Below are 14,676 nucleotides of genomic sequence, written 5' to 3' on the forward strand. Positions count from 1 at the left end.
CTTGAATATATGTTACTAAAAAGTATATACACCGAATGGTAACATATAACTGTTTTATAATAAGTTCTTTTATTTTCAGCTAACATCTATGAAGATCTTTCAGGCAACTCACAGTTTTCAGCACCTCTAAATATTTTGTCTAAAAAAAAATGCAATAACTTAAATGACAACACCATTGAAAATTTTATATAAAAGAACTTACGTTTTTATAGTTGTTATATTTCGACAGACGTTATAATAATATTGTATTAAAATTTCTATACTATATCTAGAACTGTTTTGTCAAAGCTTAACATAGAATGTTTAATGTGTATAATACAAAGTAAAACTTTATAGTAGTATATTATAACATAAACTTATCTTTTAAAAAAACATTATATATGCAACTAGAACAAGAGTTGAATCTATAAGCTATTTTAATTGCATTATTTGTGGTAATAATCTATAAATAGCACGTTAAATTTTCAGATTAAAAAGCAAAAACTAGATAATTAGTAGATTCTGGTTAAGAGTTTTGATTTATTTATTAAACTATTACCTTTTTCAGTAGCTACATCTCTATACTTTTATAATAGTACCTAAATCTAAGAAAAATCTATAAAATAGTAAATTTTTGTTAAATATCTAACCTAAAATTGACTTGCGATATAACTAATCTTATCTATTTCTTATTTCTTAAACGTGCTTACTATTTTTATATTTCATTATATGTTAAGACAAACAACAAAAAAAAAATTAAGTTAAGTATATTGTTTATAAACATAATTACTTTTTATACACAATGAATTATCTGCACGGGTTATTGCACACATGACTAAGAACGTTGTCAACTAGTTTATCATCGTCTAGTTGTCGATGAGAAGAAACTTGGTAGTGATGTTGGTTATCAGAAATATTTTGTGATTCTCTTATTTCTTGTTTAGTTCCGATGCCAACTGAAATTACCTATGTAATTTTTTTAGTTAACTTTCTTTTTTTTTTGACAAAAGTAAAGCTTTTTTATTTTGTTCTTTTAATTTAATTAAAAGTTTACTTTAAAGGGTTACGTATTTACTTTAACATTAAAATTCTATAAGTATCAAAGTTTGTACATACTTTCAAAGATTGAAATATTTTTACCTAATATTTAATCATAATCCGTATTAGCTTCAACTGTAAATAAGTTCAACATTAGACGTAAATTAGGCTAGCTACACTTGCGAAAAAAATGATAGTTTTAGTTTAGTTTTAGTTTAGACCCAATAGTTTTAGATAGTTGTAAAAAAGTTTTATACTTAAACAAATATGTTGTATTTTGTTTGAAATTATAAAACTTTAACAAAAGAACTTTTATAAGTTTTTATATATATTAAAAAAAACTTCACTTTTTTAACTTATACTAATAATATTATATATTTAATTAAAAGTTTAGATAAAATTTTATACTTAAAAGTACCAACTAAAGTCTAATATTTATTCAAAAAAGATACCTGTGTGTTATAGTATTCAGCAAGTGGTTCAAAGCTGACTAAATGTTCAACAACACGATGTTTCCCTGAAGTAATCACCATCAAGTAGTCAGGCACTTCGGGTCTGTTGCCTTGTTGTTTAGTACTGGAAGTAAATGCATGCCAAAGAGCTGCGTCGATATTTATTCCTAGAAAAAAAAATTGAGCATACTTTTTCGCTTGCAATATATTTATTTCAAAGTATTTTATTAAAAAAATATCTGTTTTATAATTTACAAATGTGGAGAAACAAATTTACTTAAAATTTCCAATTACGAAAATAAAAACAAAAGCTATCAATTAGGTTATCATCGTAATTCTTTTCGTAAATATTTAAAAATTTGAAATAATATACTAAAAACAACAGTTTATGCGATACTTGAGTAATGTACCATTTACGAATTTTTACTAACCATTACCGTTCTTTTTGATCATATTAAGTTTTTTATTAAAAGTTATTTTGTCAAACACTTCTCCTATTTTTATTTCATTTGACACATCAACGAAGGAGTTAAATGTAAAAAGTCCAACTAAAAGGCCATCTTTACCAAAGGTTTTGAATTGTTGTGTAATCTATGAATGTTTTAGTTTACTATTTTTTTCTATTAGTAATTATTAATCACAAAAATTATACAAAGAATTTATAGTACCTTTTATTCTTTACAAAATTAAAGATTTGTATCATAATTTTGATTTTTTTTATCTAATATATTGCTTAATTAGAACATAGTTTTTAATAATTCTAATACAACAAAACAAAGGAGATTAATATAAATAAAATAAAACTATCGTTAAACTTATACTAATAAATGATAAACAACAAACAAGTTGAACAAAGTTTATAACATCTTGCCACTCTTGAACGTTTAAATCAGACGCTTCTAATGCTATAAACAGATCTACTTTTGAGTAAAAAGGACACAGTTCTGTAAATTAAATTAGTTAAAACTTTTGTTTATATACTTTACAAGTCGATTAAACTTAAAAACTTACTTGCACAGCAAGGTTTTTTATGTGACCAAGTACCATCAGACAGACAAGCTGTTTTATTACTTCCATGCAGTTTTGAATACTCAGATGTACAAGAATATCTAATAAAATACCTAGTTTTACTTTTTATTCGTTTTTATTGTCTATTTACGACGTAAGCTTTAAATATTTCATCAATTTTTTTTTGATATATTTGATTAGAATAACTATAATCTCACATGCAAGTACTTCCAAAATAGTTTGAATTAGTACAGTCTACATCGCTTCCCTTAACGTAAAGTTGTTCTTCAGGACATATTGCTATAAAAAGATTAAGGCATTTTTTAGTATTTTTTTTATATTTTAATTTCAGTCGAAGTGTTTGTAAACAGTGTTTTTTAAAATCTTTTTTAGACAAGATCCTTTTTTAAACAAATAAGTAAATAAGTAAATAAAAATATGTTTAAATAAAATAAGTAAAATGTATTTAATAGCTTAATTAAAAATACAGTAATAATTTTTATAAAATTATTTCCTTTTAATAAGTTATTAACATCTTTGTACCATAAAACAGCTTTGTAAAAGCTTGCAAAAAATTTTAAACATATGATTTAATTTAGAAAAAAACCTTCGCAAACTGGCATAGGTCGGTTCCATTTAGAATCAGGAAGGCATCTGTAATATCGATCAGGTTTATCTGGCTGGTTTAGCTCGTATCCTTGATTGCAGGAAATGTGGCAAACTGATCCTGGAACTACCTGATTGTTTTGCTTCGTTCCAGAGCACTCGATATAACTGTGCTCAACCTTAAGTGGTGGACAGGAAATTTCTATAAATTGAAGAAATGTTTAGAATTTGGTATGAAATAAACCTTTAAAAGTAGAGTAGTTATGTATAAACGTATTTCAATGTTCAGTTCAATTTAATAAAAAAAAAAAGTTCAGATTAATAACAAATTTGCTTAGTTTTTACTTTACAAACCTTCAAAACTATAGCAGTACTATTAATTTGATGAATAATGTCAAATTTTAAAACTTTATTAAAAAAATATTGCGTCTGTAATTATTTTTATTTTTTATTCAAATTATGGGTTGGTTACCTTCAAACAGCATCATTTTCTAAGATTCTGATTGAATTCAATTGTTAAGATAAAAATAGAAAGAAATTACTCATAATAAACTTAATCCTTCGTTTTTTCAAACATTCATTAATTCTTTTTTTTAACATAAGCCATGAACATGAGCTTTGTAAAAGTTGCAAGTCTTTTTAGTATACGTGTCAACCAGTGGGTACTAGTCTTACAACTAGCAAGTTACAACTATTACACTTTTCAATACTGTCGTTAAAGACCCCTATGAACGCCAACTATATTATTTTAATGAAAAATATCTATTACGGCTAATTCAAACTGCTATTCAACTAGTGTCTATATAAATTCCATATATAAGTACATATATTGAATGATTTTAGTCGATACTGATTACAAATGACAATTTACTTAAAATTAGATGTCATAAGTTAAATTTTTAGTTTCTTATATTTTAATTTTTGAGCGATTGAATTTGAGATTAAGTTAACTACCTGTAAATTAAACTGTTCATTCTAAATTTAATATGTAAGTTTTTTTAAAACAAATTGAAAGTTTGGTAATCTGAAACTTTGGTAAAGTTATGATAAATAGGGTTTTTTCGCTTTGAAAACTTTTTAGAAATGATTTAAGAAAAGCAGTTGTAAAAACCAAGTAAAATTTTAAAACAGAACATACGAAGTTTTAACTGTTCGAAGTTAAATGAAAAACATATGTACTTGCTTTCCAAAAATAACAAGGTGAGTATAGAAAATATTTATAGTTTAAAAACGAGTAAATACAAATTACATACAAAAACTATGTATATTATAAGTACTACAGTTGAGAAAATTTAATTTATTCAGTAGTAGCTTTTTTTCTAACCTTTTCCTAATATTCTAAAGTAGGTTATAATTACCAAATTTTTGGAAATAGAAGCTGGTTAAGTCGAAAACTTATGTTAAACATAACTTCATGAGGTAAATTTTAATATTAAAACTTTAGAATATTTAAAAATATGAATCTCCTTAAACTAATTTTCCACATCAATGTCTAAAAATTTATGAAACAATGCTATAGAATACTTAAGTAACAGTATTTTTAATCTAATTTAATTTTAAATATTAATAAGGTAAATTTCAAACTTTGTATGTTATGTAAACAGAAAAGACTGTTTTAAAAGGTACAAAATTATATTAAACTGCATACCGAAGCAAAATAACTTATGGAATAACACATAGATTTAAAGTTGTATCTGCTTTTTTATACAAAAACAATCCTGATTTGTTATATTTTTTGTATAACTTTTGACATAAAAAATAAAATTGAGATTATTAGACTTTTGCATTATCTTTGTTGAGAAAGTTTTAAAATCTAACTATTTGAAAACGACTGATGAAGTAAAGTAGTACAAACGGCAGTTTATAATTTCATTTAAAACTTATCTTTATGTTTATCGCAAAATACAGGATTTAGTGTTTAGCTTATCTTAACATGTATATATTTTGTTTTAATATTTTTATACATGTCCTTTTTTAATAAATGAAGAAGACACTAGTTTTCAAGTCATGTGTGAAACATTTTTTGATTTTTGATTACTTGTTGAAAAAAATAGTCCTTCAATTTTTAACATAAGTTTTCAAACAAGGCGTCAAGCCAAGAATTTAGATTACGAAATATGGTTGTTTACTAATACTTTTTATCAAAAACACTGTAACTTACGTTCACAAGATGGCAACGGAGTTGTCCAAGTGCCAGTTTCCATGCACCGAGAAAAGTGAGGTCCTACAGGCTTGTAGCCCTCGTTGCATATAAATACAGCAGTTGACCTTTTAAAAGTTACTTGCAAAAAACTTTCGAACAACAATTATAAATTTACCTTTTTTTAACCCTTTTAAAGTTTTTTAGTTAAAAATGTTGTTGTCTTTTTAATCTAACAGTGTTGCTATTAAAACAAGTTTTTACGTAAAAGCTCTTTTTTAACTCAAAAATTACACTTCAGTTGTTTTAATATTTGATAAAAATCAAGGACTGTAAATATTACCCGTAATAGTTAGAGTTAGACAATGAGTAATCAGCATTGTTTACCACAAGATCTTTCATCGGACATACAGTTTCTGAAAAAGTGTTTACTTTAGTATTTAATGTAGACAAATTAATTAAAACATGAATTTTAATCTGTCTTTCTTTAATTTGTTGTTAGTAAAGTTTTAGAAAACTTTTAAAACTTATTGCATGGAATAATTTTGGTTTTTAATTAATATAAAATGAGTTTATTTAACAATCAGTAAAAAGTGGATATGAACTTTCTGATTTCTTAAAGTTTAGTACAGAATAAAACTAACGATGGTTTTAATTTTAAATATTTTCATTGAGTTTATATTTTTGGTTTTTATGTTTTTTCGATGTGTTTTTTACCAACATAGGACTACTATTCATATAGTATTGTTTGTATTTGTACCGTATATGTATTGCACCGATAAAAATTAAAGAAGACTTTTTATTAAACTGAAAAAAAATACTAGCATAAAAATTTAAGGGAAAACTATAAATCATTTAACAAATATTTAATTAGATACAATTTAAAGAAGCTTTCTATACATGTAGTTAGTTCTAGTTTTGACTTCAAATTAGTTGATTTTAGTCAAAAACTTTTATATTATCAGTTTGAATTTAAGTTAAAAAAATTAAAAAAAAGAGTCTAAATGAGTATTAACTATGATAAGCTTAAACTATGTTGTTAATAAAGTTTAGATGGTAATACCTATTTTGAGTTTCAATTGACTTAAATTTAAATGCTCTACTAAGTTTTTTTTTTTTTAACGTAAAAATTTATGCAACTGTTCTTATTTTCTTATGATCATCTTTCTCAAAAAAAAAAAAAACTGTTAAAATCTTTATACAACTTATCAACTTTTATCAAAATCAACATAAAAAGTTTATAATTAATCAAAATTTTGATAAATGTTGCTATAACTTTTAAAAAGATTAGTGAAAAAAGATACATTATACTGTTTTTCATAACTACAAACGAGCTGATTTGACCTAGTTTTAGAATCAATAAGAGTATAAAAAGAAAAAAAAAACTTACGATTGCATAATGCTTTAGTTCCTACCCATTCACCCGTGCTCATGCATTGAATTACATGTTTTATATTATCTGTAAGATGGAAGCCTGGCTTATCGCATCTTGTATAACACTTAGATTCATAATAAAGTGAGTGTGTGCAGCTTAGCTCAGTATTAGGATTTGCAGTTGGTGAAGGGCAGCTTGTTTCTGTGTTTTTTTATAAATTAGTTAAAAGTAGTTTTTATAATGGTCTATTGAACTAAGTTCTATTCGTTTTTGATAAAATGTATGTGTTAACAGATTCAGTGTTACAAAACACTATTAAAACAAAAAAATACAAATCTAGCACAAATATAGATACTTTTTTCTAGCTTATTTTCAAGTACTTATACTTGTTTTTGATTTAACAGCAATGTTATTTAAATCACATAAAATATACATTACTATCCCTTATTGTACTATTGAAAAGTTTTTTACATGACTTTTTTCAACCTAAATAACAATCAAAACGGTATAACTAAACTTACCTTACAAGTATATAGCAGTAAACTAATATACATTTTCGTACAAATAGCTTCTACGTATTATTTGTATTTTATAGAACTATACTATAGTAGGGTAAGTAAAACAGTTGCGTACAAAAGTTCAATGGACACCCTACAAGTAGAGTGGAAGTTTCACTAGCACCTTTTTAGATTTTGAAAAACATTTAATTTCTTCGCTTTAGAATAGTTATACGTTTAAGAATACTTTGAACATTTTTGTTTAACTACTAGTTTAATGACACATTAAGCGAATCATTTACGTCTCTGAAATAGTTAGTAGACTTTTTTGGAAAAACTCATTTTTAACGTTTCAGACTAGAGCTAGGTAATTTTTCTATTCAGCCGGCCAGATTTACTAGAAAAATTCTTTCGCAGGCCGGTCTCGTTTAAAAACTCAGTTTTCTCTAATTCTATAAACAAATAAAAATCTATAAAACTAAAAAGAAATCTATTTAAGCAAAACTTTTATTATTGAGTTTTTTCATAAACATTACTTTGTACTTAAAAAAAATTTAAGAGCACGTTGTAATATTTTTGTATAAAATTTCTGATTTTATTTGTTTTTCACAAGCTTTTTTATTTATAAAACACGTTGCAGGCTGGAATCGGCCCGCGGGCCGTATGTTGCCCGTCTCTATTCCAACTGAAACTTTTAGTAAACGATTAAAATTTTATGTTTAAAACTTTTCAATCATTTAGAATTTCTATATTAGCCACGTTAAATATTTAAGCCTGAAGACTTTATTAATCTCATCGGATATCAACAAGTTCTAGAATAGATTATTTTTTAACAAGTACCCAGTTAGTTTTTAATTTAGAACTCGAACTATAACATCAATATATTATAAACATTTAACAACAATTGTTCATAGAAATTTGATAAAAATATGTTGTAAGTAGTTAATCAATTAAAAATGTATTATCAAAAAAAGGTTTTAGGGTTTACTAATAAATCTAAAATATTGAATAAATTTAAACCATTGGTATAAAACTTTTATAAAGGTATCAAATAAAAAACAAAAAATATTACTTTTGCATGTTCCTATTTCAGGTTTCAAAACAAAACCATTTTTAGTTTCTGTGCAGGATACTTTATCATTCCCAACCATTATTGCACCTCTCTCACACCTTGCATGACATGTACCTGTCTCATCACACTTAACTATCCCGTTTGCTAGACCCTGAATTATAGGTTGGAAAAAATTAGTTCCTCAGAATATTAGAAACAAACTTTAACATTTTAAGAATACATTCTCAACTTCTATACGTGTTTAAATTGACACATTTTGTATTTGAGTAAAAATACATTTGCAGATATTGAAATACAATGTAGTAGTTTCAAATAAGTTGAATAAACTTAGACTTGTTTATTTTGAACAACTAAAAATAATTTCTTTTATAAATTAATAAATTAAATTATTCTATATATAAGTGGTTTTTTGTATACACTTTATAAAGTAATTTAAAGCTAATAGTATTTAAAAATGTTATAATCAATATCATTGTACAAGTTTTTTTGATTAACAGTTATCAATTCAACTAAAATATTAACAACTAAAATTTAAAATAAGGAGCAAACAAAGAAACTATGATAATTATTCGTTTTTGTAAATTAATTAAATATGTTTAATCAGCATTAAAAAATGAAGTATTCAGTTTAATCAATTAAACAATTACATTTAGAAAAGAGCAGCTTATTAACGTTGTACAAAATGTTGCTAAGTACACATTACATTAAAGCGAGACAAACCAAAAATAAAACAAAATTACAGTAGTTTATATAAGTTAGATTCGAAATCAAGTTGTTTTTTACATAAATTTGGTTTAGAAGTAATTTTAAACAAGAATTTTAGAAAAACTAAAATGACATAAAACGCGTGCCTTAACTTAAAGTAAATTAATCATTTTTTTATTTTTTTAAATTAAGATTTCATTATTGTATACTTTATGCCAGTGCTTCTGAAATAGGGTTCCGCGAAGCCTTTTGAAATTAAAAAAAAAAAAACATTTATTTGATTAAACATTTTATGTAAAATTAAAATTAGGGGTTCTGCGGAAAATTTGAACTTTGGAAAAGATTCCGCCACTAGAAAAAGGCTCAGAAGCACTGCTTTATGCTTTAAAGATGACAATTAAAGTTCTCAACTTAAATAAAAGGAGAATGATCAATTATAAATTTTAAATTTTATTAACAATACAATGTTTCACTCGTTTGAAACTAGTCAAACGAAATCTTCAGTTAAGTTAATGAATTCTATTTGAATAAGATTTTAAACAACTGAAGATCTCGTTTGACTAGTTTCAAACGAGTGAAACAATGTATTGCTAATAAAATTTAAGATTTTTTTACTAAAATTTTACTACAAATAAATCTAAATGAATGCTTACGTTAAATAAATAAAACTTTAAAAAAAAAGACTTACTTTGCTTGTTTTTAACAAATAACTTGCAACAAACCACAGAATCGCATGTGTTCGATTTAACGCATCTTGGTACATCAGAAGACCAGCTACCATCAAAGCAGCAGAGAATGAATGATGAAGAATTAGCATGAAGGGAATAGCCATCATCACATCTATAGTTGCACCTTGATCTGATGTTGTTTTGACGGCTGCAAATGGCTTTGCCGTTCTCAATTTTAAGATACCTCGAATCGCATTTCCGAACTGTATCAAAAGTTAAATTTTCAAAAAATGTATAAAACCTACAATATAAAAGTCACCTTAAAATTTACTCTTGTCAAAACTAAAAGGTACAAGTTTAGTCTAAGTTTTTATATAAATTATGTGTTATCTCTGATAATAATAATAACTTACGAGAAAAAATTATTTGTTACCTAAAAAATATATCTTTAATAAAAAGTTTAAGGAAAGTTTAAACTTGTTTAAAAGTACTTTCTAAACTCCTTTACTAGCAAGTAAAGATTACTTTAAAAATATTTTACGAAAGTCTTTTTCAAAGACAAAAACAATTGAGTTCATAGTGAAAAGAAACACAATTTTATACTTAAGTTAAGGCTTTATCAAAAAAATATTAAATAAACCGTCTTAATTTTGTGTGGTTAAAAAAGGTAAAGCATACTGTAATTTTACAAACTAACCTTCACAACGAGCAACTGATCCAGACCACTCTCCATTTGGACCGCAAGTTACAAAACCCATTTTATCTAAACTAGGAACTTCATATCCGTAGGCGCATCCGCTATAGTAACATACTGATCCAAGATTTCTACCGTTACTGCATCTTATGAAAGTGTGGGGAGGTGGATTGAAGATAACACACTGCTTACCTTTTGTTAGTTATTTGTAAAGTAAACTGTTGTTGAAATTGTAAAACTATAAACAAAATATAAATTGTTTTGTTATTATTAACTTAATAACTGTTTCAGTTAAATGAAAACTAATGTCTTTTTCAGAGTATACAAAACTAATATTTTAAGATGCAATAACTGTTGTCTAACAGCTAAGTTTAGAAACGCAAGTGTTTAGTTTTATAACAAAAAATCTTTTACTTTTACAAGTTGGTAATTTTGGCCACCATTCCCTATCTGCACTACATTTAGACCAACTATATTCACCAAAAATTTCATATCCAAAGTTACACTTAAGCGTGCATGTTGACAGATAGTTGGGTCCGTCAGTGCAACTTATCCAACCGTTTCTTACGGAGTTCTGTTTGCATTAATAACTATAAAATATGTGGTCCATATCAAAAATTACAACATAGAAAAAAAAAATTAAAGTTGTAAAAAATTGATTTAAAATATTAATTATATCTTGTCTAAGTTTTACATTAAACTGTAAGAATTAGTGTAATAAGTAAATTTTAAAATTAAATCTAATTATCTAAGTTTTTATTAAGATATCATAATTTTAGCAACATTTATATTTGTATACAGAAATGTTTCCGAAAATAAAAGCAAGTACAAATAGTATGCTCCAAAGTAGTTATAAAGCACGAATACAATAAATTATTGTCATTAAAAAAATATCTAATTAACATTAATAGTTCAAAAACCATATAGTTTTAGCTAAATATATTTATTGATATTTTTTTAGATATATAATTTTTCTTGAACTTACAAAAACTATTTAAGCTACTATTTTTTTACTTATCTATGCGTAGTTTGTAATCAAGCAGTTAATATAACTTAAAGCAATAATAATTTTGCTATAAAACTTAAATATATTTTATAATCAGTTTTCTTTTATTTAATAGGCTAAAAAAGCTTTTTTTTTAAGCATGATAGTTAAAATAGTTGTAAGTTTATTTTTCACCAATCAGCTAACAGGTTTTATGCGTTGACAAGTTATCTTTTCACAAGTTGGAGGTTCGATTCCCTTGTCCCAAACACCTGTCTCTTTGCATTCATAAGTCATAAAAGGTCTGTCCTTTTTAATATTGGACGAAATGAGGTTATATCCAGGATGACACTTAAATGTACAAGTTGATCGATAATTGTAACCGTTGGTACATGACACAAAACCATTCTTAAACTTGTCCATTGGGTATGACGAACAAGATATTTCTAAAGCATAGATGTTTTTTTTTTGTCTATTTAAAAATTGCTTTAATTTAAGTTCTAAAGTAAACTTCATTTTACTTTAAAAAAAAAGTCTAACTTTTCGGTGTAAGACAAAAACATCAGTAAAAAATAGCTAAAATAAAAAAGCCACGAATTCTGATACTATTTCATAAAAAACTTCGTAAAAGGTGATTAAAAGAGTTTTGTAAAAAACTTAATTTGGAAAATTTTGTGTTATCTGGTAAAGCTGTAATAATGATTTACTAATCTCTTTTCTAGTTAAAATAGCATGATAGTTTTTAATCAAAATACCACAACACATTATTTTAAATAATTAATCTTGTCGCACTAGAACTTAGTTTCTACTTATAACAGCCTAACAAACCACGACAGAAAGGAAAACAGCTATAAAACATTTGTTGGTAAACCACTAATATAAAAGCATAATAAATTCCAAAAACATTTAATTAAGATTAAAGATTATATGATTATTGTAATTTAATTTAATTTCACGTTTTACATTAAATTAATAAGTGCAAATACACTTTGTTTAAAAAATTAAACTTAAAAAAACAAATTTTTATACTATTATTCATCTACTAGATTTTTATCAACTTGTTTCTTAATGTTCTTTAACATGTTTCACATCACTTAATAGTTATCATTTTTGTAACAAGTAATTTTAGTATTGTATTTAGTATACAAAACTGAAGCACAAAGTTGAATGAAATTTTCAAACGCTTATTTTCAAACATTTTAGACACTTACGTTCGCATGTACCGATTTCTTTATCCCATTCAAAGTCATGTTCACACTGGATAATATTATTTCCAACAGCTCTGTGTCCGTGGTTGCACACTAAAACACATTTCGAATTGATCCTATTTCTATTTGTACAAGCAAGCTGACCATATTTAAGGGCCTAAAAGTTATAATTTAATAGTTTTGTTATAGATAAAAAAGTATATCTAGTTAAGACTATGACATTTATATGATATAAATAATGACTCAAGTTATATTTAATTTAAAAAACAAATGTATAAACTGTTTTTTCGGTATATAAGCTCTGAAATTCAGCTGAATAGTCGAAAGCAGTTTCTGTCTACAAAACTTAATTTAAACGTCGTAGTTAGGCAAGTTAGCTGAGAAGCTTTTAATTACTAGAAAGTATAAATTTATGAAAGATTCTACATAATTTACAAAAACAAAATTTTTTCAGTATAAGTTTTAGTTTTATTTAAAAGCAAAACAATTATATCTTAAGAAAGTTTGTAGATAAACAAATTACAGAATTCAAGTCTAAATAAGTAGTAAACATAGTCTTAAGAATATAAATAAAAAGCAATTGAAAATTTTAAAATAAATAGTATGTTAGAATTACTTGATAAAAAACTTCTTCATCGATCAAGCATACATCTTTTACACAGCTAGGGAACTCAGAGCTCCATTGAAAATTTTTATGACTACAAGTTGAAATTATTTGATCAAGTTTGGTATCGTTTTTACCCAAGTGTTGCAGTTTATAACCACTGTTACAAGTAAAAGTACATGTTGACCCTAGTAGTTTTCCATCTGTACAATGAATTTCTCCATTTTTGATTTTCATTTCTTGTCCGGAACAACTTGAAGCTATTTGTTTATTTTCATTCAAAACTAACGTTTAAAGACTTATGTAAAAAGTTATACACTATTTGTAAAAACTTGTTATTTGTTTTTTTATACTTTACAAATTACATGTTTTACTTTTATTATAAGCATTTTTTAAACTAAAAATGTAAATTAATATAGCAGCTTTTTATTTGTTAATCAATTAGAACTTCAATAACGTTTTTTTTTAATGGAATATAGTGCAAATATTTATCTTAGTGATTAAATTACCAACGCAAGCACTTTGAGAATTTTCTGCTCCAAACTCCGTCTGATAAACATGCCTTTAAGTTGTAGCCTTCAATTGAAGAGTCAACTGATGAAAAACCTTGTTTACAAGAATAAACGCAACGCGAGCCAAACTGCGTTCCTTCTGAACATTCAACATCCGCATTTTCGTAAACCTCTTCAGGGCAATCTACTTTTATACATGTAGTATCAGTTTCAGTATTCCATTCTGAGGTGTGTAGGCAGCGAGTGATGAGAGAAGTAATGTCATAACTGTCTGTAGGTTGAAGCAATCGATAACCACTGTCACATTTCACTAGACATTCGCTACCAAAGCGATTTGAGTCAGTGCAAACTACTCGACCGTTTTTAAGTGACAGTTCAGGACAGTTTATTTCTGTTGAAAAAATACCTTGCTTACTATACAGAAAATTCGAACTATAATAAGCTTAAAAGCTAATATTTAACTACTGTTGTAAACTGCTTAAAAACAGTGCGAAGTTAGTAGAAATAATTTGCACCAAGAAATTCAAATATTAGCGCAAAAGCTAGACCGTTAATACAAACAAATAATTTTTTTTTATTTAAAAGAACAGCAGTTTTTATAACTTAAAAAAGATATACAACTTAAAACTATATCAAATAGTTTGATAAACAAACTTTCACATTCCGGTAAGTAAAAGTTGTGCGTTTTGTATTCGTCGTGTTGGCACATTACGTCGAAGGCATGGACACTATTTTCCTTAATGGTATTCTTTCTAGAAAAATCGTGCCCAATGAAGCCTTCATAGACAAGTTTAAAGCCTTCTTCGCATTTAAAAACGCAGTGTGCTTCTTTCAAATTACTCTCTCCTGCTCTTACCTGACAGTCTAGAACACCATGCTGAGGAGCGTCAAACTTTGCACATTCCATTTCTATGAATAGTGTTAAAAAAATAATTAAAAATTACCAGAAATTTTATTTTTAAAAGTCTATTTTTTGAGTTGAATTACTTTTAGACACAAATAGTTCAAAATTTCAACTCAGAAAAAATTAAAATTATTTTTTTAACTTATAATTTAAAAATTACAACGTAAGCCTGTTTTTCCTGGAAAATCAAATTGAAAGAAAGCCTTAATATTTTTTTAAATTCTAATTT

At 25.7% G+C, this 14,676-nt stretch overlaps 1 protein-coding gene across 1 annotated transcript in view; it reads right to left on the reverse strand.

Annotated features, from left to right (window-relative positions):
* LOC145837752 (complement receptor type 1-like) overlaps positions 1-14,676 on the reverse strand; it is a 39,244-nt gene continuing 24,568 nt past the window's right edge. Inside the window, exons 29-48 of the mRNA XM_082945192.1 lie at positions 14,198-14,452; positions 13,545-13,934; positions 13,044-13,291; positions 12,431-12,584; positions 11,427-11,665; positions 10,649-10,808; positions 10,238-10,426; positions 9,595-9,803; positions 8,168-8,318; positions 6,614-6,799; positions 5,567-5,639; positions 5,245-5,351; positions 3,085-3,285; positions 2,696-2,777; positions 2,481-2,578; positions 2,313-2,413; positions 1,901-2,060; positions 1,470-1,636; positions 770-945; positions 1-139 (exon numbers count right to left, since the gene is read on the reverse strand). Of these exons, the coding sequence (XP_082801318.1) occupies positions 787-945; positions 1,470-1,636; positions 1,901-2,060; positions 2,313-2,413; positions 2,481-2,578; positions 2,696-2,777; positions 3,085-3,285; positions 5,245-5,351; positions 5,567-5,639; positions 6,614-6,799; positions 8,168-8,318; positions 9,595-9,803; positions 10,238-10,426; positions 10,649-10,808; positions 11,427-11,665; positions 12,431-12,584; positions 13,044-13,291; positions 13,545-13,934; positions 14,198-14,452 (3,329 nt within the window). The 3' untranslated portion in view covers positions 1-139; positions 770-786. The remainder of the gene's footprint in view (positions 140-769; positions 946-1,469; positions 1,637-1,900; positions 2,061-2,312; positions 2,414-2,480; positions 2,579-2,695; positions 2,778-3,084; positions 3,286-5,244; positions 5,352-5,566; positions 5,640-6,613; positions 6,800-8,167; positions 8,319-9,594; positions 9,804-10,237; positions 10,427-10,648; positions 10,809-11,426; positions 11,666-12,430; positions 12,585-13,043; positions 13,292-13,544; positions 13,935-14,197; positions 14,453-14,676) is intronic.

This window comes from Thalia democratica, chromosome 1 (assembly GCF_965202585.1).
Source record: "Thalia democratica chromosome 1, ktThaDemo2.hap1.1, whole genome shotgun sequence".
NCBI lineage: Eukaryota > Metazoa > Chordata > Thaliacea > Salpida > Salpidae > Thalia > Thalia democratica.